At 44.8% G+C, this 26595-nt stretch overlaps 1 protein-coding gene across 2 annotated transcripts in view; it reads left to right on the forward strand.

The window, feature by feature from the left end:
• The first annotated feature begins 213 nt into the window (after nt 1-213).
• LOC137554850 (dnaJ homolog subfamily A member 4-like) overlaps nt 214-26595 on the forward strand; it is a 43740-nt gene continuing 17358 nt past the window's right edge. Inside the window, exons 1-3 of one of the 2 annotated variants that reach the window (XM_068271529.1) lie at nt 214-486; nt 10394-10530; nt 19974-20154. In XM_068271529.1, the coding sequence (XP_068127630.1) occupies nt 10399-10530; nt 19974-20154 (313 nt within the window). In that variant the 5' untranslated portion in view covers nt 214-486; nt 10394-10398. Of the gene's footprint in view, nt 487-8999; nt 9074-10393; nt 10531-19973; nt 20155-26595 lie in introns of those variants that run through there. The other variant, XM_068271528.1, reaches the window with a different exon arrangement.

The raw sequence follows: 26595 nt of genomic DNA on the forward strand, positions 1-26595 counted from the left end.
CACGCTGCCCTGGTGACAGTAGCACAGCCGCAATACATCCCAATTCCCACATGTATTATTTGCAATCAATCAGCACATTACAGAACGTCGTAACATGTACAGAGCTGAGAGCTGCAGAAGCTTCCAGTAACACCCGTCTCCCCCTCGCGCTATGGCACTCCCTCTCCCCGCCCCTTCATTAGGGTTCCTCGCTTCTCAAGACGACGAAGGAGTTTTCTGGAAAGCTGTAGTAGCGGCTGTGCTGCGCTTGTGGCTGCCTGGCTCGAGAAAGTTCTGGCATGGAAGGGGCGTGTTTGTTGCCACTATATAAGGTGGCCGTCCTATAGCGTTCTAGATAAAGTTGTACAGGCGGAGATTCTGATTATAGCTGGAGCTTTGCAGACTGCAGAGGACTGCTATACGAGAAGGCGAGACTCTGCCGGTGTTATAAAGCTTCCCATAGGAGAGAGCTATAGTACACTGAGCTGCGCTGGGGAGACGTGAGCTGTAAGTAAAATGTGCTTTCTGTAGCAGTCTGGGGAAGGCTAGGTTATTCCAGTATATACGGTAATATTATGGGATTTTGGTGCCCCTTTGAGTGTAAATGCATGGTGCATTACATTGTAGATCTAAGCTCTTTTTTTTTTTTTTTTTTTTTTTCATATCCTCTAACTACACAATTTGCCATTATATCAGAAGAGAAACATGCTGTGAGAGCTCGTTTACGCTTAGGGCTGGAACCCACAAGGGCGATTTTAAGAGCATTTTTGGAGTGTTACAGAACGCTAGCGTTTTGCCAAAACGCTCAGCTAATGTAAATGGATGGGGCAACTTCCACTGGAGCGTTTGCGATTCCTCAAATCGCAAATGCAGGACATGCAGCATTTTGGGAGTGTTAGCGCTTCAATGTATAGTATATAAATGCTGGTGTACTCGCTCATCAACACCTGCAGGGAGCGATTTTGCTAGTGTTTAACATTACCACACACTGTAACAAAATTAAAATTAATTGAAAGGACCAATCAGACTTCTAATCGCTACACAATCGCTGGCAAATTGATACACTTTGTAAAATCACTTCCTAAAACGCTCATGAAACCGCTGACAAACTGCTCATACAAAATGCTAGCGCTTGCGATTAGCGATAGTGTTTTGCAGTGGGTTCCAGACCTAAGGGTGGTTTTTGTCCTTTTTTTCAAGAGCAGGCAATTTTTAAACTTGTCCACAAAACGCTGGTGCAATGAATCTCTGTGAGAAGGTTCATATGAGTGCGGTTTGTGCGCTGTGTGTTCAGCAAAGCGGTGCCTGTACCATTTTTTTGGGGCATTTTTACTATATTGGATGGTATAGGAAGAGCGATAAACGCTCACAAAACCGCTTTATGCGGCAATTGTGAGAATATTCTTTTCCGGGTCAAAGAGTTTACTTCTTGACTTGGGTAGGAGTGAATTACAAAACTGCTCTAGAAAAAGCGCTTAGAAAAGTGGGTATTTTTCCGTTAGCCGGGCGCAACTACTAGGTGGCGTTAATTACTATTCCCCCTCCAGGCCGCTATGGATAGTAGGGAAAGATGTAACTCCAGCGATTGCTGTCAGCAGAGTTACATCTTTCCCTACTATCCATGGCGGCCTGGAGGGGGAATAGTAATTAGCGCCACCTAGCGGTTGCGCCCGGCTAACGGAAAAGCACCAAAAAGTGCTTTTACTAGAAATGCAGCGCGCAGTGGAGGGGGGACCGCAAAAAACGCAATGCGTTTTTAATTTAAGGTGTGAATGAGCCCTAAAGGCACCCACTAATGATGCGATCTTGATTGTACATTCTCACCACTGATATGTTATAGGAGTAACTGACTACCTAAATCTATTTAAAGTATATTCCCTCAGTTTACCCTGATAGTACATAGATTTGGTAAGATTGTACAATTAAATTAGTATCATTAGTATGCATTCTAAAGATGGCAATATGTCACCCAGAAGTGGCAAACAGGTCACTCCTCTGATCTAAATATGATAAGCAGTGGAGTATTGTACTGTGTTTAGCCGTCAGTAAAATAAACTGTGATTCAAAACCTTTTTCTAAATCTGATAAGACAGGGATCAAATCCACCCAGACACTGTGCACAGATTTTCAGTAGATGGCACCATGAAAGCTACTGATAATCTATCAAACTGTAGTGTTGCTCTGTTAAATACAGAGCAATGCTATGGACTGTCACTCTACCACCGCTCCTTTACTGTGCCCAATCGATTGGAATTTACCATTTGGTCCAATTATAATTTTGTTGTTGTTGTAGTGACTTAATTGAAGTTTCGATTGATGCAGCCCATTGCTTCACAGATAACTGGCAGACTTGGTCAACGTCATCTAATGTGCTGGTGATAATTGATGTGTGTATGGTAGGGCTGCACGATTTTAGGTAAAAAGTGAAATTGCAATTTTTCTCTCAAAAATTGCAATTTCAATTTTTTTTTTTCACGATTTTTTTTTTTTTTTTCAAATCGAGCTTTAGCACTAAATTCACTATGTCCCCAGTATAGTTTAGCCAGATACTGCAAGCGGACGATTGCTTAAAGAGAAACTCCGACCAAGAATTGAACTTTATCCCAATCAGTAGCTGATACCCCATCACAAATGGATCATCAGGGGACTCTGTATGGCTGATATTGTGGTGAAACCCCTCCCACAAGAACAAGAAACGTACGTACTCTTGGCAGTTTCCTGTCTGTGAACCTTGCTGCATTGGTTCATGTGAGGGCAGCGGGGGGGTGGGCATTCACGTGAAGACGATATAGCGATCGTCACTATCTGCAGTTTTCAGAGTGCCTGCATGCTTGTCTGGCTGCACCGCTGTGCGCCGATTGGCCAGAGCCGCCAGAAGCAGTGAATATGTATTATTGTTAATGAGTGGGGGGCGGGTCTACTCGAGCGAGCGCCACACACAGCTTTACTAATTGCTGGATAGCGATGGAATGACGGCAGCGGTAGGCGGAGCTGTACAGCGCCGCCTACCGCTGCCGTCATTCCATCGCTATCCAGCGATTGGTAAAGCTGCGTGCCGCTCGCTCGAGTGGTTCCCGCCCCCCCCGCTCATTAACAATAATACATATTCACTGCTTCTGGCGGCTCTGGCCAATCGGCGCACAGCTGAAGGCGGGCCAGACAAGCGGGCGGGCACTCATAAAAACTGAGAATACTGACGATCACCAGATCGTCTTGACACGAACCGCGGTTTCGAGTTTTAAACCGAAAAACGTGCAGCCCTAGTGTATGGCCAGCTTAATGCCTAATACACACGGTACGATTTTCCGTGCGATAGATTGATCCGATAGATAAAATCTGTCATGTCCGATATTGCTCCCGATCGTTTCCGCGCTCGATTTCTCATAACGGTGAATGGAAAAAGATAAGAAAAATGAATGAAGATAAAAGAATCGAGTGCAGAATTGTGTGCAGAATCGTACCAAAAAATGATCGGGTCGCAAAATCACACGGAAAATCTTACCGTATGTACCCAGCATCAGTCTCCCTATCTGTAGGCAAACAGCTGACTGTATGTGACTAGCGATGGGTGCACTTTGCATTGCGGAGCATTCGCTGGAAGTTCTGTGACTTGCAGCATGAAGTTTTGGTTTTAAAGTGTACCTGAAACAAGGACTAAGGCCCGGTGCACACCAAAACCCGCTAGCAGATCCGCAAAATGCTAGCAGATTTTGAAACGCTTTTTTTTTTATTTTTCTATGGCGTTTTGCGGATTGCTGCTGCGGTTTTCAGTATAGTAGATTTCATATATTGTTACAGTAAAGCTGTTACTGAACAGCTTCTGTAACAAAAACGCCTGTAAAACCGCTCTGAAGTGCCGTTTTTCAGAGCGGTTTGCGTTTTTCCTATACTTAACATTGAGGCAGAAACGCACCCGCAATCCAAAAAATGCCTCACCCCGGCATTTTTCGTTTCTGCAAAACGCCTCCTGCTCTGGTGTGCACCACCCCATTGAGATACATTGACCAAGCTGCAGAAACGCTGAAAAAGCCGCTCGGTGTGCACCAGCCCTAAATGTTTTTTATACATACCCCAGCCCCCTCCATGCAGATTGTTCCCTTGCTGGTGTATTCCCATTGCCCACTCACTGGGTTGCAGGCTCAGTCCTTGCTTCGCTAGGACAACTTTTTTATTTATCTCTATGTCCACTTGGATATTAGACGCTGCACACCAGGGCCCAGGCTGCTAACTCAGGTTGCAAGGTTAGTACTGTTGATTGGTATTATGGGGTTAATTTATGGCATGCATGACTTTGCACATGCTCAGTAGCATTTGTAGGCTATTCTGATGGGAATGCTGAATTGTTGGTACACCAGCGTCTAAATTCTCCTAGATGCTCCGGTAGCAGCCCTGTTCTTGGCAGCAAGTCGGGTTCAGTCTGCGCAGGCGCAGTGTGGTCAGGTACGCTCCCCCGGCTCACTCCTGCGGCTGGGAGTGTTCTGCACTGTAGTACTGCGCAGAATGCTCCTGGCGACGGGGAGCACATGCGTAGTATGCCCGACTGGCTGTGGAGAACGGGGAGTGTAAGGGCCTATTTCCACTACACGCAGATTGGATGCAGAAAAACTGACTCCAATGAATGCCTATGGGAAAATCTGCATCAGAAAAATTGTGTTTAGTGGAAACAGGCCCATAGGCTTTCATTGGAGTTTTTCTGCATCCAATCTGCGTGTAGTGGAAATAGGCCCTTAAAGAGAGTCTGAAGCGAGAATAAATCTCGCTTCAGACCTCATAGATAGCAAGGGCATGTGTGCCCCTGCTAAAACACCGCTATCCCGTGGCTAAACGGGGTCCCTGACCCCCCCCAAATCCCCTTCGTGCAGCGGGGGATTACTTCCTGTTTGAGGCAGGGCTAACCGCCGCAGCCCTGCCTCACGCGCGTCTATCAGACGCGTATCTCTGCCTCTCCCCCGCCCCTCTCAGTCTTCCTTCACTGAGAGGGGCGGGGAGAGGCGGCGATGCGCTGCTGATAGTCGCGACTGGAGGCAGGGCTGCAGCCGTTAGCTCTGCCTCCAGGAGGAGCAAAATCCACGACCAAGTTGGTCGTGGCTTTTGTAAGCGGGGATTTGAGGGTGAAGGGACCCCCGTTTAGCCGCGGGATAGCGGCGTTTTAGCAGGGACACACATGCCCCTGCTGAATATGAGCTCTTAAGCGAGATTTTCTCTCGCTTCAGAGTCTCTTTACCTGGAGCATCTAGGAGGATTTAGATGCCGGGGTGGGAGGAAGCCCTGGGTAAGTATAAAACTTATAGTCCCCCCTCTTCGCAGGTTCATTTTAAAGAAAACCTGTACTGAAAATTAAAAGTCAAAATAAACATACACAAGTCATACTTACTTCCTGTGTAGTCTACTCCTCAATCTATTTTTCCTCTCCTGCGTCCTGTTTGTCCACTGTGATCAATGGAATTCTCCGTCCTCCATTTTGAAAATAGCCATTACCCCATAACAGCTTTCTGGTCAGCACACAGTTAAACTGCAATATCACCCACTTGAGCCATAGGGAAACATGGACACATCAGTTCTCCTCTCAGCTGTAACTGATATATTTCAAAATGTTGTCAGAACTGGAAGGGATCTCTGTAAGAAGAAAATGGTGAGCTTCTGAGAGGAACTGATGGCAAGGTAACTATGTAATGTTCATTTGAAGTTACCTCATGTGTTTATTTTAAATAATTTTACTCAGTACAGGTTCTCTTTAAGTTGCACTCTTTATAGGTGTTAATGGCCATACATAAGTGCACAGATACTAAGGGCTTGATTCACAAAAGGGTGCTAATTTAGTTAGAACGCCTAAAAGCCCTAAGTTAGCGCGCGCAAAGTAGCGGTGCGCACGAAACGTTGCACCGGGTGCGCCTAAAATGTTGCACTGGGTGCGCCGTTTTAGTCGCACCCGGTGCGACGTTTTGCGTGCAGCACTACACTTTGTGCGCAATCAATAAAAGCTTTGGGCATGCTAACTGCTTAGTACTCTAGTTATTACGCCCAAAGCTTTTAGGCGTGCTAACTCAATTAGCACCCTTTTGTGAATCAAGCCCTAAGTATAGCACCATGATTGTATTTCCATTGTCCGCTTCATTCTAACAGTTATATAATGGCTGATTGTTGGTTTTACAATTGGTATTGTTGTTGATTTATAAAGCACCAACATATTTCCTGGTGTTTTTAGACACTTTTTTTTATTATTATTGTTAATTCATGCACCTAACATCAGTTTTCCAGTCTGAAGCCATTCTAGTCTGTGACTCGGTAGGGAGGAATGGCTCATGGCCTCAGCTGTTCAATTCCACATGCCAATCATAGACTGCCTGAGCTTGAGGAGGCTCCTGCCAGGCCTAAAGACTCCGAGCTGATGGTAGGGATATTTTTTTGAAAGCTGCAATGTTATCAAAATGCAGTACACATAAAGGGCTTGATTCACAAAGCGGTGCTTACCTACTTAGCATGTCTAAAGTCTTTAGACATGCTAACCAGGTTGCTAAGTAGGTTAGCACCGAATTTCTGAATCAGATAATTCGGTGCTAACCTACTTAGCACCCTGGTTAGCACGTCTAAAGACTTTAGACGTGCTAAGTAGGTTAGCACCGCTTTGTGAATCAAGCCCATAGTGTGTAATGGATTGCGGAGACACCGCCGTGCGGTCTGACAGCGAGGCGGCTGGTTCCGCGTTCAGACCGGTGGTTTCTCCGCAACAGCATGCGTCTGGTTTGTCTGAGCCTAGTAGTGCATACAGATGGAGAGCTACGCGCGCGCTAACAGGCAGGTCCTTTATGTCAGTAGGAGATTGGCTGAATGGGACTGGGCAGCGCTGAGGAGCGCTCTGCTATATATACATCTTGCCTGTCAGTTGCTGGTTGTCTGCCGTTGCGAATGCTTATGTGTTAGCACTCAGACCATAGTCAGATCTCATAGTGTGTTAGAACCGAGTGGACCTGGGAATTCACACTTAGCCAGATTACTGTGTTTTTACTGTGTTATACTTTAGACCAGTTCCAGGGTGTTGAGACCACGGACCTCACACCCAAGATTAGGGATACCGTGTCATTGCTGTGTTATTCTTTAGACCAGTTCCTGGGTGTTGAGACCACGGACCTCACACTCTAGACTAAGCCTCTGCTTGATATCTGTTATGACCTATTGCTCTCTTGACCCTTCTCCTGCTCTCTGATTCGGTACATACGCATATCTGATTACCTGTTGCCAACCCTGCCTGTCCCTGGTTACCGAATCAGCCTTCTGTCTCTGTACCTTATCTGCTCGTGTGTTGCCGACCCGGCCTGGCCGACCCTTCTACCTGTGACCCCCCCCACAGTGGGGTGTCCAGTAGCTGCAGGGACTCTCTGTCCCTCAGAGGGACCTCTCTGCAATCCAGTCAGGGACTCTATCTCATAGGAGTCCTTTGACTGCAGTACAGTCTGACTCCCAGCAGTTCAGGGAATCACTGGCTCTCTGGTTATCTCCAACCCTGACTAGGAGATACTCGTTATACGGTCTAGGGTCACCTGCTCCTCAGGTGGTCCAGGCTCATATACTGTTGCACCAAACACTTACACTTTATCAGGTGTTCAGAGGTTAGTTATACTTGTAGTATTGGTGATTCTGCAGATCATCAATAATCAGGTATATATTTGTATTCTTGGTGATTCTGCAGATCACCAATAATCAGATTCTCTCTGTGTGCTGACACCGATCGTTACAAAGTGTTTTTAAAATAGTCTCTTAAAGAGACTCCGTAACAAAAATTGCATCCTGTTTTTTTATCATCCTACAAGTTCCAAAAGCTATTCTAATGTGTTCTGGCTAACTGCAGCACTTTCTACTATGACAGTCTCTGTAATAAATCAATGTATCTTTCCCCTGTCAGACTTGTCGGCCTGTGTCTGGAAGGCTGCCAAGTTCTTCAGTGTTGTGGTTCTGTGATGAATCTCCCCCCTCCAGGACCCTCTCTGCACACTGCCTGTGTGTTATTTAGATTATGGCAGATTCTCTCTTCTCTCTTATCTTTTACAAGCTGGATAAATCGTCCTCTGAGCTGGCTGGGCTTTCACATACTGAGTATTACAGACAAGGGCAAAGCTGTTTGCAAGAAGAAAAGAGCAGCCTGAAACTTCAGTGCATGAGAGCAGAAGGGGGAAAGAAACACACAATGATCTCTTGAGATACAAAAGGAAGGGTGTATACAGCCTGCTTGTGTATGGATGTATTTTCTATGTGTGGACATGCTGTACATCAACCTACTTCCTGTTTTGGTGGCCATTTTGTTTGTTTATAAACAAACTTTTTAAAACTGTTTTTAACCACTTTTTAATGCGGCGGGGAGCGGCGAAATTGTGACAGAGGGTAATAGGAGATGTCCCCTAACGCACTGGTATGTTTACTTTTGTGCGATTTTAACAATACAGATTCTCTTTAAGCGTCGTACACACGCCGATAACAACCACCTCAACCGACAATCAGGTGTGTGTGTACAGCAGCAGACAAGCCCGCAAGCGAACTGCCGGGTGGATCTATTAAATCGGACCCAAACCAAACATTTTTTTTAATTCAAAATATTTCGTTGCACTACTCTGACACATACAAAGATAAACACTCCTTCAAGCCTATGAGCATTTTAGTGCATGCTTTTCACCCTTCTCTTTGCGTAACTAGGGTTATACAGGTGGCAGCCATTAGCGATTCCTCCTTTGCTGGACACCTTCTACTTCACCAGTTTGCCGGATTCTGTCCTGGCAATTTGAAAGGAAGGGAGGGGTTCCTCCAATAAATGTAAAATATTTTATATTTGCCATCATGCAGCTGAAAAAAGGCTGCGCTTTATCATTATAATTTAGAAAATAGATTTTATTTGTGAAATTTTTAGTTTGGGTCCACTTTAAACCTCAGCGATGCTGATCCCATTGCTCCTCTGCCTGCTGTGATGTCACGTATGCACCACTTCTTGCCCTCTGCATAGCAACACAGTGCATCATCAGCTACACAGCTGACTTGCGTGTGTGTGCAGTCCAGCGATGTCATCCAATGGGATCAGGTCCTGCTCAACTAGTGACATCTGTCAAAGGTGTGTACACACCTTTTTAAATGCTTGATTTATTTTTTTTACTGGGGCCTCAAGACTTTTGTTTACTATGTGCGTTAAAGTTTATTTATGGGCTGAACCTGGGGGAAAAGTAGTCTTTGAGGTCCCTTGGTATGCTCTGGGTCACTTCTGATGTTCCGCTGTCTCCCTAGCTAATGTCACAGATCACATTTTAAAGAAAGTATGGCTGATTTTTCCTTTGCCAGTGGGATTGATTAGGCTTTCAATGTCGTTCACTTCCTGATGCTTCTCTGAACTTTATTTGCAGAGTGTGCCACTATTTGTTTATGGTCAGGTTGAGAATTATTGCATTAGGATGTGTGGTGGAGCCATGCGATTCTGCGTTACAGAACATGCATACAGGAAAATGTGCTGTGTGGGTAAAAATAGCAACACTATCCAGCCCTAACATGGGCATGCCTTGATAAGAATTTACAATGCTGAGGCAGGGAACACACTTGACTGTTTTTGTGTGCGTTTTCTGCATCTCATGATAATCAATGGGCTAGTTCACACTTAATATGTTTGTGAGCAGAAAAAAAACCTGACATTCTGCATGATGACTCTGGACATTTTGTCGGTTTTCTCTATCAATTACATGAAAAAAAAGTGCACGTTTTCGTGCATAGAAACACACTATCATTCATAAACTTGCTGGCGGTAAGGAGAACCCGTGCGGGAGAATACCGCCGTCGGTAGTTTAGCCTTCTGGGCGGTTATTCATAAAAATTGTGCCTGGTGCTATAGCAGTGCGGGGGTTTTCTGGAGAATGGTGTCGGTAGGCATGCGGAAACAGAAAAGCTGCCCGATTCCCTCCGTGCGCTGCTCTCTTCTGCTGCTTGGGAGGTCCGTCTCATTCACTTACAAGTACTCCGCAAGCTTCCCGCTACATCCAGGGGATCGGTAATCCCCTTCCGCATACCACTATGCGGAAATGTTTATGAATGCACATTTTGCTACTTTTTCTGGATAACTGCGTATCATCACCGCACAAGGCGGTAAGTTATCACTCTGCACGGGAATGTCGGCTCCGCATGCGGAAAGAGCCTTTATGAATTGACATTTTGCAATGTGGTCGGTAAAGTCAGCGGTATTAAGCATTTCCGCATGCGGGAATGCTTTATGAATGCAGAAAAACACGCGCAGAAAACTGAAAGACAAGTGTGTTCCCTGCCTGAATGTGCCACTATCTGAAGAGGTTTCAGAATCACTTGTCTAGATTAGTATTTCATAAACTAGTCAGATAAGTTCATGTATTGTGCAGCTGTCTACTATTTAATACTCTGAATATACATTCCACAGCCAAAATGGTCAAGGAGACTGGATACTACGATACTCTTGGTGTTAATCCAAATGCCTCACCTGATGAAATCAAAAAAGCATACAGGAAGCTGGCCCTGAAATACCATCCTGATAAGAATCCCAATGAAGGGGAAAAGGTATGTTGTGAAATGTAATTTATATATCCATGGTTCTATATATTTCAGCATCTCTCTTTATTTGCCATTACCAGATTGATTTGACTTTAATTTTATTTTTGCTTTAGAGCACTCCTAGTGCTTCATAATACGGAAGAGAAGTTAACCTTGAGCCTAGTTGGTTGGAATTGCTTCTTGGTTGCAATCATTCGAGGCAGAGTATCAGTGAGAAGCTAATTTTGTGAGTTGATGTACATTTTGTTTTTAAAGGACAACTGAAGTGAGAGGTATATGGAGGTTGTCATACAGGTAGTCCCCGACTTACGAATGCCCGATTTACGATCTTCCTGCCAATATGAACGGCATTGATTCTGTATTTACATGGGAACATGTCAAAACATTTTTTTTTTCTTATTGGACTTGTAGTTTTTGAGAAAATCAAAATTCAAAGAAAAAATGGCCTTTAAATTTGTGTAAGAGGTGACACAGGGAGACACTGGAGGTACAGGGGACAGAGATGGCACAATGTTCCGACTTAAGAACATATTCAGGTTAAGAACGAACCTACAGTCCCTGTCTCGTTCGCTAACAGGACACTACCTGTATTTATTTCCTGTTAAGCAATACCAGTTGCCTGGCTGTCCTGCTGATCCTCTGCCTCTAATCCTTTAAGCTGCAGACCCTGAACAAGCATATGCAGATTGGGCATTTCTGACTTTGCCCTCACTTCAATAAGCTCATCTGTCGTTAATACCGTTTCTGAGCTGTTTCTAGTGTTATTACTATGGAGATAAAGCATGTATTATTCACCACACCATTTACCTCAGGCAAACTTTAAGTTAAGAATTCTCTCTTTAAAGAGACTCTGAAGCGAATATAAATTTTTTTACCTGCTAGTTACCATAAGGAGTATAAGGAGAGGTGAAACACCGCATTCCAGTGGCAAAACAAGGGCTTTATACCCCCCAAATCTTAGGCAAACCTCCACGACTTTTAAAGCCGTGGATTTTGCTGCCCGGGGAGGTCTGTAGCTCTGCCTCTAATGAAGTCAATCTCTGTGCGGATCTCCGCCTCTCCCCACCCCTCTTTGTGAAGGAAGACTGAGAGGGGCGGGGAGAGGCGGCGATCAGTGGGGATTGACTTCAGTAGAGGCAGAGCTACGGCGCTAAGCTCTGCCTCTTTCAGCAAGTGCTCCTCGGATTTCCCCCCGGGGATTGGGGGGGGTATAAAGCCCGTGTTTTGCCGCTGGAATGCGGCGTTTCACCTCTCCTTATACTCCTTATGCAAACTAGCAGTAAAAATAACAATTTTTCTCTAATTGTCATCCGGGACAACCTGAGATCCGGTCCCGCCCCGGATCTGTGGAAACACGAATCCAAGAAGATTAAAAGCCCCCGCCCACCCTCCATCCTCAGTTCATCTGTGTTTCCGCCACGGAAACACCTTAGAAGCAAAGCTCCCGTTTTTTTGTTTTCTGGACTCACCAGAGGGTGAGTCTTGAGTACGCTGGAGGTTTTGTTGTGTGGTCCTTAGCGGCAGCAGGCAGAGCAGAGGCGGCCTCAGCAGCAGCGCGGACTACAGACCTCTTGGAGGGGTGTACGGCTTCCGCGTGGTGTATGGCCGTTACGCCGCGCCTCCTCCATCAGACGCCGGCTCTGCAAGGCGCATCCGGAGAGCTGATTGAACGCCGGAAGTGAGGTCAGACGTCGCGTGGCGTCTGACGTGGGCGTGGAGGAGGAACATTGGAGAAAGCCAGGAAGTGAGGCAGCGTGATCCTGGCGTCTCCGATCAGACCTGCAGCGGTGAGATGTCGCAGCCTCAGAGGGGAGAGCAGCCTCAGCAGCAGCGTGAGTCGGAAGCGGCGAGTTCTGCTCCCAGATCCTCTTCGCAGGTCCTGCCATCAGGGTCCAGTGGGGTAAGCCTCCAGTTGGAGGATATCTTTCCTACTACCACATTTGACAATGTAATGTATAGGATGGCATCTCAGTACTTTGTCTTTGTTGTTTTTATTGCAGACAAAATCTGAGCCTAAAACTACTACTACTACATCCACTCAAGCTAAATATAACAGATGTAGCTTATGTAATAGTAAAATAGCCTTAGAAGCCCCAATAAATTTATGTCAGGCTTGCATAGATGCTATTGTGGCCTCCCAGACTCCCAACATCCTAAAGGAAGTTATGGATACTGTTAACAAAAATATGCAGGAAACATTAGAAAAATTTAAAGAGTCCTTGGTGCAGCCAATTAAGGAGTCTCTGCCAGGACCCTTTTCCGGCACTCCTTCCCATCACTCCTTTTCTGATATTTTTGGAGCTGACGAGGAAGAGGGAGAAGAGGAAGGGTTTCAGCCACCTGTATTTCCCGAAACCTTAGAATTTGGATGGATAATCTTATTGATCAGATTTCTAAGGGTGCTCCGATTAAGGATTATGCGGCGTCCTTGCCGGTCGTCCTTAAAGCCGTCGCTTTTTTAGCGGCTGCGGTTACAGAACTGATTCGGGTATCAGCTCGCACTACGGCTCTCGTTAACTCGGCTAGGAGAGCAGTGTGGCTGAAGACCTGGGAAGGGGACCAGACCTCAAAGAACAGATTATGTTCTATTCCATTTGAGGGTAGTCTCTTGTTTAAATCTGGTCTGGAAGAAGTATTATCCCGTTCAGCAGAAAAAGGGAAACAGTTTCCTAACAAAAAGAAGAATTTCAAGGGAAAGAGACCGTTTGTTCCCAAGAAACAGGACTCTAACCTTCCAAAAAATAGGAATGTGCAGAGGAAGTGGTCCTTTCCCAAAGGGAAAGGAAAAGGGGGGTTCACTCTCGGAAAGACGGAGCCCCCCAAGCCGAGTAAATGACGATTTACCAGTTGGAGGGAGGCTAATTTATTTTCAAGTCGAATGGGAAAAGTTAAATCCCGATCCTTTTGTTTTTCAGATAATCAAGACGGGTTATCGTCTTCAGTTTTCAAGCCCCCCTCCACAAAGAAAATTTGTGAATCCAACTCCAAAGGACCCAGAAAAGGCCAGGGGTTTGGAGATGGAAATTTTGAAACTTTTAGAGAAGAAAGTTATAATTCCAGTACCCCAGGAGAGATTATTCCAGGGTTACTACTCCCATGTCTTTCTAGTAAAGAAGGCAAATGGGGAATTCAGGTTCATCCTGAATCTGAAATCTCTCAACCCATTCCTGACATACAAGAAGTTCAGGATGGAAAGCATTTATTCAGTGAGGGCCCTATTACAGGGCATGGAATATTTTGTGTCAATAGATCTTTCCGACGCATATCTGCACATTCCCATTCATTCCAGCCATCAGAGGTTTTTGAGGTTCGCAATCAGGTCTCAGGACCAGATTCGACATTTCCAATTTCAGGCCCTTCCCTTTGGGATAGCCTCGGCACCCCGAATATTTACAAAAATATTAGCAGAGGTTATGAAGATTTTCAGGATACAGGGAATAGCGATTGTCCCATACCTGGACGATCTCCTCCTGTTTGCAGAAACAGAGGCTCTGGCCAGAGCTCACAGAGATACAGTGATTTCCCTCCTATCCCAAATGGGATGGTTAGTAAATTACAAGAAATCAGCCCTGAATCCAGCACAGGAGATTGTGTTTTTAGGATACAGGATAAATTCGATAGAAAGGAGGATCTACTTACCACCCGCAAAGATCCAGGGGGAAGTAGATCTGCTATGCAGACAGCAAAAGAGTTCTCTTCGCCAGATCATGCGAGTTCTAGGATTGTTCTCAGCATCCATTCCAGCGGTCACCTGGGCCCAACACCACGGCAGAGATCTCCAGTCTCTGCTTTTGGCAAATTGGGACAGGTCCAAACTTTCCCTAGACTCACAGATAGCTATCCCAGAGGTAGTGAAGTCCAGTCTGGTCTGGTGGTTGGACTCTCAGAATCTAACCAAAGGACGTCTTTGGAGACAGGAGGAACCAATAAAGATCTTTACAGATGCAAGCTCTTGGGGATGGGGCGCAACGATGTTGGGCCATCATGCTCAGGGGCATTGGACGCAGCAAATTGCAAAGAAATCGTCCAACTTCAGAGAGTTACTGGCAGTGCAGAAAGCACTTCTATCTTTTCAATCCCTGATAGAAGGGAAGCACGTGTTAGTATTTTCCGACAATATCACGACGGTGGCTTATCTGGCAAAACAAGGAGGCACGAGATCAATCGAGCTCAGGCGCCTATGCTCAGAGACTCTGGACTGGATAGAACCTCAGGTTCTATCTTTGTCAGCGATCCACATAAAGGGGACTCTCAATGTAGAGGCAGTTTTTTTAAGTTGTCATCAGGTGAATCAGTCAGAGTGGGAACTTCATCCGGAGGTTTTTCAGATGGTGATAAACAAATTCGGTCTCCCAGAGGTAGATCTCTTTGCATCCCTGACGAATGCAAAGACGGACCAATTTTTCTCCCTGCACAGGTGCCAGAGATCTCTGGGGTTGGACGCCCTCAGCTTCCCTTGGGACTTCAACCTCTCCTATGCATTTCCTCCAACAGTACTGTTACCTCAGGTATTGGGGACATTTCAAAGGGAGAGAGGGAACATGATCCTGATAGCTCCACTATGGCCGAAACGACCATGGTATGCGGAGGTGGGCAGTGGCTCCGCCTTTTCTCCTGCCAGCTCGGCCAGATCTGCTAATCCAGGGCCCTCTCATCCACCCCAGGCCACAGTTATTCAGACTGGCCGCCTGGATCCTGAAATGGTAATCTTGAGGAATAAGGGCCTTTCGGAGAAGGTAATTGACACTGTAATGAAATGTAGAAAGCCAGTAACTCAGAAGATATACCGAAAGGTTTGGAAGGTTTATCTAGCCTGGTGTGGAACTAGAACTAGAGATCAGAATTTGACTAGTTCAATTTTAGAGTTTCTTCAGGAAGGTGCAGACATGAAGTTGGCACTTAGTACCCTTAAGGTTCAATGTTCAGCACTTTCAATACTATTAGATAGGCATCTAGCGCAGGAAGAGTTGGTAAAGAATTTCTTCAAAGCACTACAGAGGTCTACACCAGTAAGACAGAAAGTATTTCCACAATGGGATTTATCCCTGGTCCTCAAGTGTTTAACAAAGGCACCCTTTGAACCCATTGAAGAGATTGAGATGAAATTCCTTACCTTGAAATTAGCAATTTTGATCGCAATTACATTGGCTAGACGTATAAGTGATTTACAGGCGTTATCTATCAAAGATCCCTTTCTAATCATTTGCCCTGATAGTGTCAGGCTCAGGACTGATCCGGCCTATCTACCTAAGGTAGTCTCTGAGTTTCATAGGTCTCAGGACATTATTCTTCCTTCCTTTTGTGGCAACCCTTCGGGACAGAAGGAGGAAGAATTTCACTGTTTGGACGTAAAGAGATGTCTGCTAGTATACCTTTCGAGATCAAGAGAAATTAGAAAGTCAAGCAGCCTATTTATCTTATTTTCAGGGAAAAATAAGGGGCAGCAGGCATCCAGACAGACCATTGCTAGATGGATTAGACAGACCATATCTATAACATATGAGTGTAGTAATTGTCCCTTACCACCTAATATTAAGGCTCATTCAACCCGTTCTCTATCTACATCCTGGGCGGAAAGAGCAGGAGCCACCATTCAACAAATTTGTCAAGCGGCAACATGGGCAAGTGCATCAACTTTTATCAAGCACTACAGAGTGGATGTACTGTCTCAACAAGATCAATCGTTTGGCAGAAAGGTGCTCCAGGCGGTGGTCCCTCCCTAGGTTAGTCTTTTTTTGCTATAAAGACTTTCTTGTTTATCTCTCAGGTTGTCCCGGATGACAATTAGAGAAAGACTCCTATTAGACCTACCGGTAATGGAGTTTCTGATTGTCATCCGGGACAAACATTATAACCCTTTCCCTATCTCGACTGCGCACCTTTCTTGTTACAGTTAAGATCACTGGGATCTAGTACATTCACCTTTTTTGGTGTTTTATGTCTTCCTTCATCTTGGTGTTTCTAGTCTTATATACTTTCAGACGCACTGAGGATGGAGGGTGGGCGGGGGCTTTTAATCTTCTTGGATTCGTGTTTCCACAGATCCGGGGCGGGACCGGATCTCAGGTTGTCCCGGATGACAATCAGAAACTCCATTACCGGTAGGTCTAATAGGAGTCTATATTCGTTTCATTCTCTCTTTTTAAAGGAATTATCAGGCAAAAAAAAAAAGTTTCACTTACCTGGGGCTTCTACCAGCCCCATGCAGCCATCTTGTGCCCTCGTAGTCACTCACTGCTGCTCCAGTCCCCCACCACCAGCTAGTTTAGTTTTTGCCGACCTCGGGCTGCATTGCATACATTTTTACGCATTCCCGCTGGTGCAGGAACATTGACACATACATTTTTTTTTATTTATTTTTTTAGTGTTAGCGGGGCAGCGCAAAAAATTGTTAGCATTGCAACGCTAACTCAAAAAATGCTTTCGCATTGCAACGCTAAAAATGGCACCTGTACTTTACCATATATATCGGTGGGAACATTAGAGAAAATGCCTACCCTGCTCTTTTTCATTCTTCACTGCTCAGCCTGCTCATTATCAGCCCTGATAAAATCCCTGACTGAGCATTCAGTCTGGCTTTGCTCAGGAATCATTATAGCTGAGTTTGTCTTCTTTGATGTCTTTTCAAGCCCAAGCCTGCCCCCTTCTGGCTCTGCTATAATGACTTGGCTATTCCTGAGCAAAGCCAGACTGAATGCTCAGTCAAGTATTTTATCAGGGCTGATAACAAGCAAGCTGAGCAGTGAAGAATGAAACCGAGAGCAGGGTAGGTGTTTTCTCTAATATTCCCACTGATATACTGTATATGGTAAAATACATGTGGGTGCTTTGTCTCTGGTTCACTTTAAGGACTGGAGTGATAAGACAACACTCTCACTATGAAAATGTATCCCTACACTTTTAATAAGGAAAGCTTCTTTAGTGAATTGACACTTTAAAATACTGATCGATGTGTGGTATGTTTCACTTACCTTATTATCAACAGCATGATCTTAGTGAATTGAGGCTATTATTGGCAGATCGGTTAGCTGCATGCATGTTTCAGGTGAAATTCAGACACTACTGCAAACAAATAACTCAGCAGGGCTGCCATGCAACTGCATGGAATTTGCCTTAATCACCTTCACTAATAAAGCAGTTTCACAGTCAGGCATAACATTCAGTAAAAAATGTGATTTTTAATGATTATTATGTTTATGACGAAATCAGGGCTGTGGAGTCGGGGCAATTTTGGGTGCCTGGAGTCGGGGAAAAAATGCACCGACTCCTAATGAATTTAAACTGTAATTAAAATAGAAAATATGATAAAATGTTCTATTTCTCAGATAATAGTCATAAATAATTTATACATACAGTAATAGCTGTGCTTAGTCCACAAAAATGAAATAAACCAATCAAAATTAGTTCCTTGTGCTGCTTTAATAAAGCAGTCCCCGTATTTTAAAAGTTTTTAAAGATTGTGACTGTATATATGATGGTACACAGGAATTATATATATATATATATATATATATATATATATATATATATATATATATATATATATATATATATATATATCTATATCATCTATGCTGTAAGAATAAAGCCTGATGTGTAGCCGTGTCACTAATAGAGATGGTCAATGAGATGGAAATAATTCTGCGTTGATGCTGATTTATGCAAATGTATGCACTCTCTTTGTTCATGAAATTAAATAATTTGATATGTTAAAATTTGGTTTGGTGACTACGAATTAAATGGTACCTGAGAAGAATGAAAAGAAAAGTTTTCTACACACCTGGGGCTTCTTCCAGCCCCCTTCAGGCTAATCAGTCCCTCGCTGTCCTCCTCCGCCACCTGGATCTTCTGCTATGAGTCCCGGTAATTCAGCCAGTCAGCGCAGTCCGGCCGCATGCCGCTTCCACAGCCAGGAGCGTTCTGCACCTGCGCAATAGTGCTGCGCAGGTGTAGTACGCTCCCGGCGGCGAAGTGTGTGCATGCGCACTACGCCAGACTGGCTCAAGTACCTGGACTCATAGCAGAAGATCCAGGTGGCGGAGGAGGACAGCGAGGGACTGATTAGCCTGAAGGGGGCTGGAGGAAGCCCCAGGTATGTATAAAACTTTAATTTCATTTGTCTCCGGTTTACATTGTTGCACAATAGTACTATACTCTACATATGCACTTCCCACAGAGCTGCTGGGAATCCACTGAGAATGTTGTGCACATTGAACACAGAGGTGTTGTCTATCACCAATAAACCTGGTTCAGATTGTGCATTAACAATGTGTAATAGAGGAAGAATCTCCTTATTCCCCTGCAGAGTACCTGCACATCACTCTTACATGTACCCACAGTTACATTGCCTAGGGCCTGATAGATGTTCTTTGTTCCGGTCTGTACCTTTTTACAAGTACTCTAAGGCCCCTTTTACACTTAATCAGTTGGTGTGCGTTAGTACGCGTTTTTTCCATAGCAGTGCATTGTGACAAAGATTTCAGTTAAAACGCGTTAAGTGTGAAAGGTGCCATAGGAAAAACATGGGCATTACTTTGAAAAACAGTTTTCTTTCCGTTTTGACTGAGAGCAACTGATTAACCTTCCTGGCGGTAAGCCAGAGCCGAGCTCGGGCTATGCCGCCGGAAGTCACCGCTCAGGCCCCGCTGGGCCGATTTGCATAATTATTTTTTTTTGCTGCACGCAGCTAGCACTTTGCTAGCTGCGTGCAGTGCCCGATCGCCGCCGCGATCCGCCGCTATCCGTCGCGCCGCAGCCGCCCCCCCCCCCCCAGACCCCGTGCGCTGCCTGGCCAATCAGTGCCAGGCAGCTCTATGGGGTGGATAGGAATCCCCTTTGACGTGATGACGTCGGTGACGTCATCCCGCCCCGTCGCCATGGCGACGGGGGAAGCCCTCCAGGAGATCCCGTTGTCTCGCTACATGAAAAAAAAAAAGATTTGCTGCCCCCTGGCGATTTTTTTTTTTTTTTAGCAAACCGCCAGGAGGGTTAAGTGTAAAAGGGCCCTTACCAAGGACTAGTTTTAGTCTATGACTAAAGGGAATAAATATGGCAGTCTCCATATCCTTCTTACTTCAGTTGTCTTTTAAAATTCCTATGCGTTGGCAGTTAAGAGACGAATTTCATGTTACATACTTTCAAACAACAAGATTGTAATATGCAAATTAGAGGAGTCTGAGTCGGTGGAATCCTAAACTGAGGAGTCGGAGTTGGTGGATTTTTGTACCGACTCCACAGCCCTGGACGAAATACCCTTGTTAGAGGCAAGTCATGTGTTTTATTTGCATTTTTTGCTTAATAAAATGAATTAAAAAAAAAAGTGATTTTAATTTAAATGATTGTTATCCCACATTATGTGTCTATGTAAAATATCACATGTCCTCCAGTGCACATCAAGTGTGTGTGTGTGGCAAATTGTTGAATGGTTATCACTTTATTTATTTTTACAGTTCAAATTAATCTCACAAGCCTATGAAGTGCTGTCCGATCCTAAAAAGAGAGATCTTTATGACCAGGGTGGGGAACAGGCCATCAAAGAAGGTGGACTGAGTGGAGGACACTTCTCTTCTCCCATGGACATTTTTGACATGTTCTTTGGTGGAGGTGGCCGTATGAACAGAGAGAAAAGAGGTAACTAGAATACACCTTTCTTTTATCTGTAAACTGTACATTGTCCTCATTGGGCACACCCGTCACTCTGGTACAACATGAAGCATAAAGCTGGTTTGAAGGATTGGCTCTTCCACTGCTGAGGTCTCTTAATCGTTGGCTGTGAAACTAGAGGATATCAGAAATTAGAGTAGGGTAGAGAGAGAAAATGGAATCCAAAGTTTTTGTTTCTCTCTATTCCTCCCCTTTTGGGAAACCTTTTTCTGCCTGATGATCACCAATGCTGTTGCTTTAACCAATTGAGGACCACAGTCTTTTCGCCCCTTAAAGAGACTCCGTAACAAAAATTGCATCCTGTTTTTTATCATCCTACAAGTTCCAAAAGCTATTCTAATGTGTTCTGGCTTACGGCAGCACTTTATACTAATCACTGTCTCTGTAATAAATCAACTTATCTCTCTCTCTTGTCAGACTTGTCAGCCTGTGTCTGGAAGGCTGCCAAGTTCTTCAGTGTTGTGGTTCTGTGATGCATCTTCCACCTCCAGGCCCCTCTCTGCACACTGCCTGTGTGTTATTTAGATTAGGGCAGCTTCTCTCTGCTCTATTATCTTTTCCAAGCTGGATAAATCCTCCTCTGAGCTGGCTGGGCTTTCACATACTGAGGAATTACATACAGGCAGAGCTGTCTGCACTCTGCAGGAAGAAACAGCCTGACACTTCAGTGGAAGATAGCTGCAGGGGGAAAGAAACACACAAATGATCTCTTGAGATTCAAAAGGAATGCTGCATACAGCCTGCTTGTGTATGAATGCATTTTCTATGTGTGGACATACTGTACATCAACCTACTTCCTGTTTTGGTGGCCATTTTGTTTGTTTATAAACAAACTTTTTAAAACTGTTTTTAACCACTTTTAATGCGGCGGGGAGCGGCGAAATTGTGACTGAGGGTAATAGGAGACGTCCCCTAACGCACTGGTATGTTTACTTTTGTGCGATTTTTTAACAATACAGATTCTCTTTAAAGGGACTCCAAGCTCATATAAAAGTTGTACTCACCAGGGGCTTTCTCCAGCCCTGTGCTGGTCGGGAGGTCCCACGCCGGCGTCCTGGCTCCTCTCCTTCTCCCCGCTCCGGAATGGCTGACAGGCCGCAGCCCGGGCGACACTCTCCCGAGTGTCGGGCTGCTCCTTCCGCATATGACGCGGATTACGTCACACGCCGGCCGCCTCGCGTCATCACGGCGGCCGGCGTGAAAGTACTGCGCATGCGCGATTAAAGCGCGCATGCGCAGTACTTTCACGCCGTGATGACGCGAGGCGGCCGGCGTGTGACGTAATCCGCGTCATATGCGGAAGGAGCAGCCCGACACTCGGGAGAGTGTCGCCCGGGCTGCTGCCTGTCAGCCATTCCCGGAGCGGGGAGAAGGAGAGGAGCCAGGACGCCGGCGTAGGACCTCCCGACCAGCACTGGGCTGGAGAAAGCCCCTGGTGAGTACAACTTTTTTTTTTTTGTTGAGCTCGGAGTCACTTTAAGGACCAGAGCCTTTTTTTTCTCCATTCAGACCACTGCAGCTTTCACGGTTTATTGCTCGCTCATACAACCTACCACCTAAATGAATTTTACCTCCTTTTCTTGTCACTAATACAGCTTTCTTTCAGTGCTATTTGATTGCCGCTGCGAGTTTTACTTTTTATTATATTCATCAAAAAAGACATGAATTTTGTCAAAAAAATGACTTATTTAACTTTCTGTGCTGACATTTTTCAAATAAAGTAAAATTTCCTATACATTTGAGCGCGAAAGTTATTCTGCTACATGTCTTTGATAAAAAAAAAAAACATTCAGTGTATATTTATTGGTTTGGGTAAAAGTTATAGCGTTTACAAACTATGGTGCCAAAAGTGAATTTTCCCATTTTCAAGCATCTCTGACTTTTCTGCGCACCTGTCAGGTTTCATGAGGGGCTAAAATTCCAGGATAGTACAAATACCCCCCAAATGACCCCATTTTGGAAAGAAGACATCCCAAAGTATTCAGTGAGAGGCATGGTGAGTTCATAGAAGATTTTATTTTTTGTCACAAGTTAGCGGAAAATGACACTTTCTGACAAAAAAAAAGGTTTCCATTTCTTCTAACTTGCGACAAAAAAAAATGAAATCTGCCACGGACTCACTATGCTCCTCTCTGAATACCTTGAAGTGTCTACTTTCCAAAATGGGGTAATTTGTGGGGTGTGTTCACTGTCCTGGCATTTCGGGGGGTGCCTAATTGTAAGCACCCCTGTAAAGCCTAAAGATGCTCATTGGACTTTGGGCCCCTTAGCGCAGTTAGGCTGCAAAAAAGTGCCACACATGTGGTATTGCCGTACTCAGGAGAAGTAGTATAATGTGTTTTGGGGTGTATTTTTACACATACCCATGCTGGGTGGGAGAAATATCTCCGTAAATGACAATTTTTTAATTTTTTTTACACACAATTGTCTATTTATAGAGATATTTCTCCCACTCAGCATGGGTATGTGGAAAAATACACCCCAAAACACATTATACTACTTCTCCTGAGTACGGCGATACCACATGTGTGGCACTTTTTTGCACCCTAACTGCGCTAAGGGGCCCAAAGTCCAATGAGTACCTTAAAGGGATACTGTAGGGGGTCGGGGGAAAATGAGCTGAACTTACCGGGGGCTTCTAATGGTCCCCCGCAGACATCCTGTGTTGGCGCAGCCACTCCCCAATGCTCCGGCCCCGCCTCCGGTTCACTTCTGGAATTTCTGACTTTAAAGTCAGAAAACCACTGCGCCTGCGTTGCCGTGTCCTCGCTCCCGCTGATGTCACCAGGAGTGTACTGCGCAGACACAGACCATACTGGGCCTGCGCTGTGCGCTCTTGATGACATCAGCGGGATTGAGGACACGGCAACGCAGGTGCAGTGGTTTTCTGACTTTAAAGTCAGAAATTCTAGAAGTGAACCGGAGGCGAGGCCGGAGCATCGGTGAGCGGCTGCGTGGGCACAGGATGTCTGCGGGGGACCATTAGAAGCCCTGGGTAAGTTCAGCTCATTTTCCCCCGACCCCCCTACAGTATCCCTTTAAGGATTTCACAGGTCATTTTGAGAAATTTGGTTTCAAGACTACTCCTCACGGTTTAGGGCCCCTAAAATGCCAGGACAGTATAGGAACCCCACAAATTACCTCATTTTAGAAAGAAGACACCCCAAGGTATTCCGTTAGGAGTATGGTGAGTTCATAGAAGATTTTTTTTTTTTTTTGTCACAAGTTAGCGGAAATTGATTTGAATTGTTTTTTTTTTTCAAAGTGTCATTTTCCGCTAACTTGTGACAAAAATAAAATCTTCTATGAACTCACCGTACTACTAACGGAATACCTTGGGGTGTCTTCTTTCTAAAATGGGATCATTTGTGGGGTTCCTATACTGCCCTGGCATTTTATGGGCCCAAAACCGTGAGGAGTAGTCTTGAAACCAAATGTCGCAAAATGACCTGTGAAATCCTAAAGTTACTCATTGGACTTTGGGCCCCTTAGCGCAGTTAGGGTGCAAAAAAGTGCCACACATGTGGTATCGCCGTGCTCAGGAGAAGTAGTATAATGTGTTTTGGGGTGTATTTTTACACATACAGATGCTGGGTGGGAGAAATATCTCTGTAAATGACAATTATTTGATATTTTTTTTTTTACACACAATTGTCCATTTACAGAGCGATTTCTCCCACCCAGCATGGGTATGTATAAAAATACACCCCAAAACACATTATACTACTTCTTCTTCTGAGTACGGCGATACCACATGTGTGACACTTTTTTGCAGCCTAGGTGCGCTAAGGCAGGGGTCCCCAACCTTTTTGAGCCCGGGGCCCACTATCCCGACCAAAATGTTCGCTGGGGCCCCCCTGAGGGCGGGGGGGGGGGGGGGGGGGGTGAGTGGGCGTGGCTAGTGTCGGCGGCAGCAGCCCCCCCTTTTTTCCCAGATTCCACAGTATAGCAAGTGCAGTTTCCACAGTATAGCAAGTACAGTTACCACACTATAGCAAGTACAGTTAGCCTAGTATAGCAAGTATAGTTACCCCAGTATAGCAAGTATAGTTACCACAGTATAGCCAGTACAGTTACCCCGGTATAGCAAGTACAGTTACCCCAGTATAGCAAGTACAGTTACCCCAGTATAGCAAGTACAGTTACCCCAGTATAGCCAGTACAGTTACCCCAGTATAGCCAGTACAGTTACCCCAGTATAGCAAGTACAGTTACCCCAGTATAGCAAGTACAGTTACCCCAGTATAGCAAGTACAGTTACCCCAGTATAGCCAGTACAGTTACCCCAATATAGCAAGTATAGTTACCCCAGTATAGCAAGTACAGTTAGCCTAGTATAGCAAGTATAGCTACCCCAGTATAGCCAGTAGTTACCCCAGTATAGCAAGTACAGTTAGCCTAGTATAGCAAGTATAGTTACCCCAGTATAGCAAGTACAGTTAGCCTAGTATAGCAAGTATAGCTACCCCAGTATAGCCAGTAGTTACCCCAGTATAGCAAGTACAGTTAGCCTAGTATAGCAAGTATAGTTACCCCAGTATAGCAAGTACAGTTACCACACTATAGCAAGTACAGTTAGCCTAGTATAGCAAGTATAGTTACCCCAGTATAGCTAGTACAGTTACCACAGTATATATAGCAAGTACAGTCAGCCCAGTATAGCCAGTAGTTACCCCAGTATAGCAAGTATAGTTACCCCAGTATAGCAAGTATAGTTACCCCAGTATAGCAAGTACAGTTAGCCCAGTATAGCAAGTATAGTTAGCCCAGTATAGCAAGTATAGTTAGCCCAGTATAGCAAGTATAGTTAGCCCAGTATAGCAAGTATAGTTAGCCCAGAATAGCAAGTATAGTTAGCCCAGAATAGCAAGTATAGTTAGCCCAGTATAGCAAGTATAGTTAGCCCATTATAGCAAGTATAGTTAGCCCAGTATAGCAAGTATAGTTAGCCCATTATAGCAAGTATAGTTAGCCCAGTATAGCAAGTATATAGTTAGCCCAGTATAGCAAGTATATAGTTAGCCCAGTATAGCAAGTATATAGTTAGCCCAGTATAGCAAGTATATAGTTAGCCCAGTATAGCAAGTATATAGTTAGCCCAGTATAGCAAGTATATAGTTAGCCCAGTATAGCAAGTATATAGTTAGCCCAGTATAGCAAGTATATAGTTAGCCCAGTATAGCAAGTATATAGTTAGCCCAGTATAGCAAGTATATAGTTAGCCCAGTATAGCAAGTATATAGTTAGCCCAGTATAGCAAGTATATAGTTAGCCCAGTATCGCTGCCCCAGTGTCGCCAGTACAGTTAGCCCAGTGGTGTAGCCTCTCCTCTCCCCCGCACAGGCCAACCCCTCCCCCCCCCCCCCCCCCCCCCGGGCCGCCGCTCCTGTTACCTTACGAGCGGGCGGTCGCTTCCTTGTATTCCCCATAGCTCCTCTCCTCTCCTCTTGCAGCACCTCGTATTACAGCAGCGCTTCCCGCGCGGCTGCTGTAAGGAAGGGTAGGAAATAGGGCAGCGGCTTCCTGTAACTTGTGACAAAAATTAAAATCTTCTATGAACTCCTCAAACTCATCATACACCTAACAGAATACCTTGGGTGTCTTCTTTCTAAAATGGGGTCACTTGTGGGGTTCCTATACTGCCCTGGCATTTTAGGGGCCCTAAACCGTGAGGAGTAGTCTTGAACCCAAATGTCTCAAAATGACCTGTGAAATCCTAAAGGTACTCATTGGACTTTGGGCCCCTTAGCACAGTTAGGCTGCAAAAAAGTGTCACACATGTGGTATTGCCGTACTCAGAAGTAGTATAATGTGTTTTGTGGTGTATTTTTACATATAACCATGCTGGGTGGGAGAAATATCTCTGTAAATGACACATTTTTGATTTTTTTTTTTTACACACAATTGTCCATTTACAGAGATTTCTCCCACCCAGCATGGGTATGTGTAAAAATACACCCCAAAACACATTATACTACTTCTCCTGAGTACGGCGATACCACATGTGTGGCACTTTTTTGCACCCTAACTGCGCTAAGGGGCCCAAAGTCCAATGAGTACCTTAAGGATTTCACAGGTCATTTTGAGAAATTTGGTTTCAAGACTACTCCTCACGGTTTAGGGCCCCTAAAATGCCAGGACAGTATAGGAACCCCACAAATTACCTCATTTTAGAAAGAAGACACCCCAAGGTATTCCGTTAGGAGTATGGTGAGTTCATAGAAGATTTTTTTTTTTTTTTTGTCACAAGTTAGCGGAAATTGATTTGAATTGTTTTTTTTTTCAAAGTGTCATTTTCCGCTAACTTGTGACAAAAATAAAATCTTCTATGAACTCACCGTACTACTAACGGAATACCTTGGGGTGTCTTCTTTCTAAAATGGGATCATTTGTGGGGTTCCTATACTG

This window comes from Hyperolius riggenbachi, chromosome 1, assembly GCF_040937935.1.
Source record: "Hyperolius riggenbachi isolate aHypRig1 chromosome 1, aHypRig1.pri, whole genome shotgun sequence".
Taxonomy (NCBI): Eukaryota; Metazoa; Chordata; class Amphibia; order Anura; family Hyperoliidae; genus Hyperolius; species Hyperolius riggenbachi.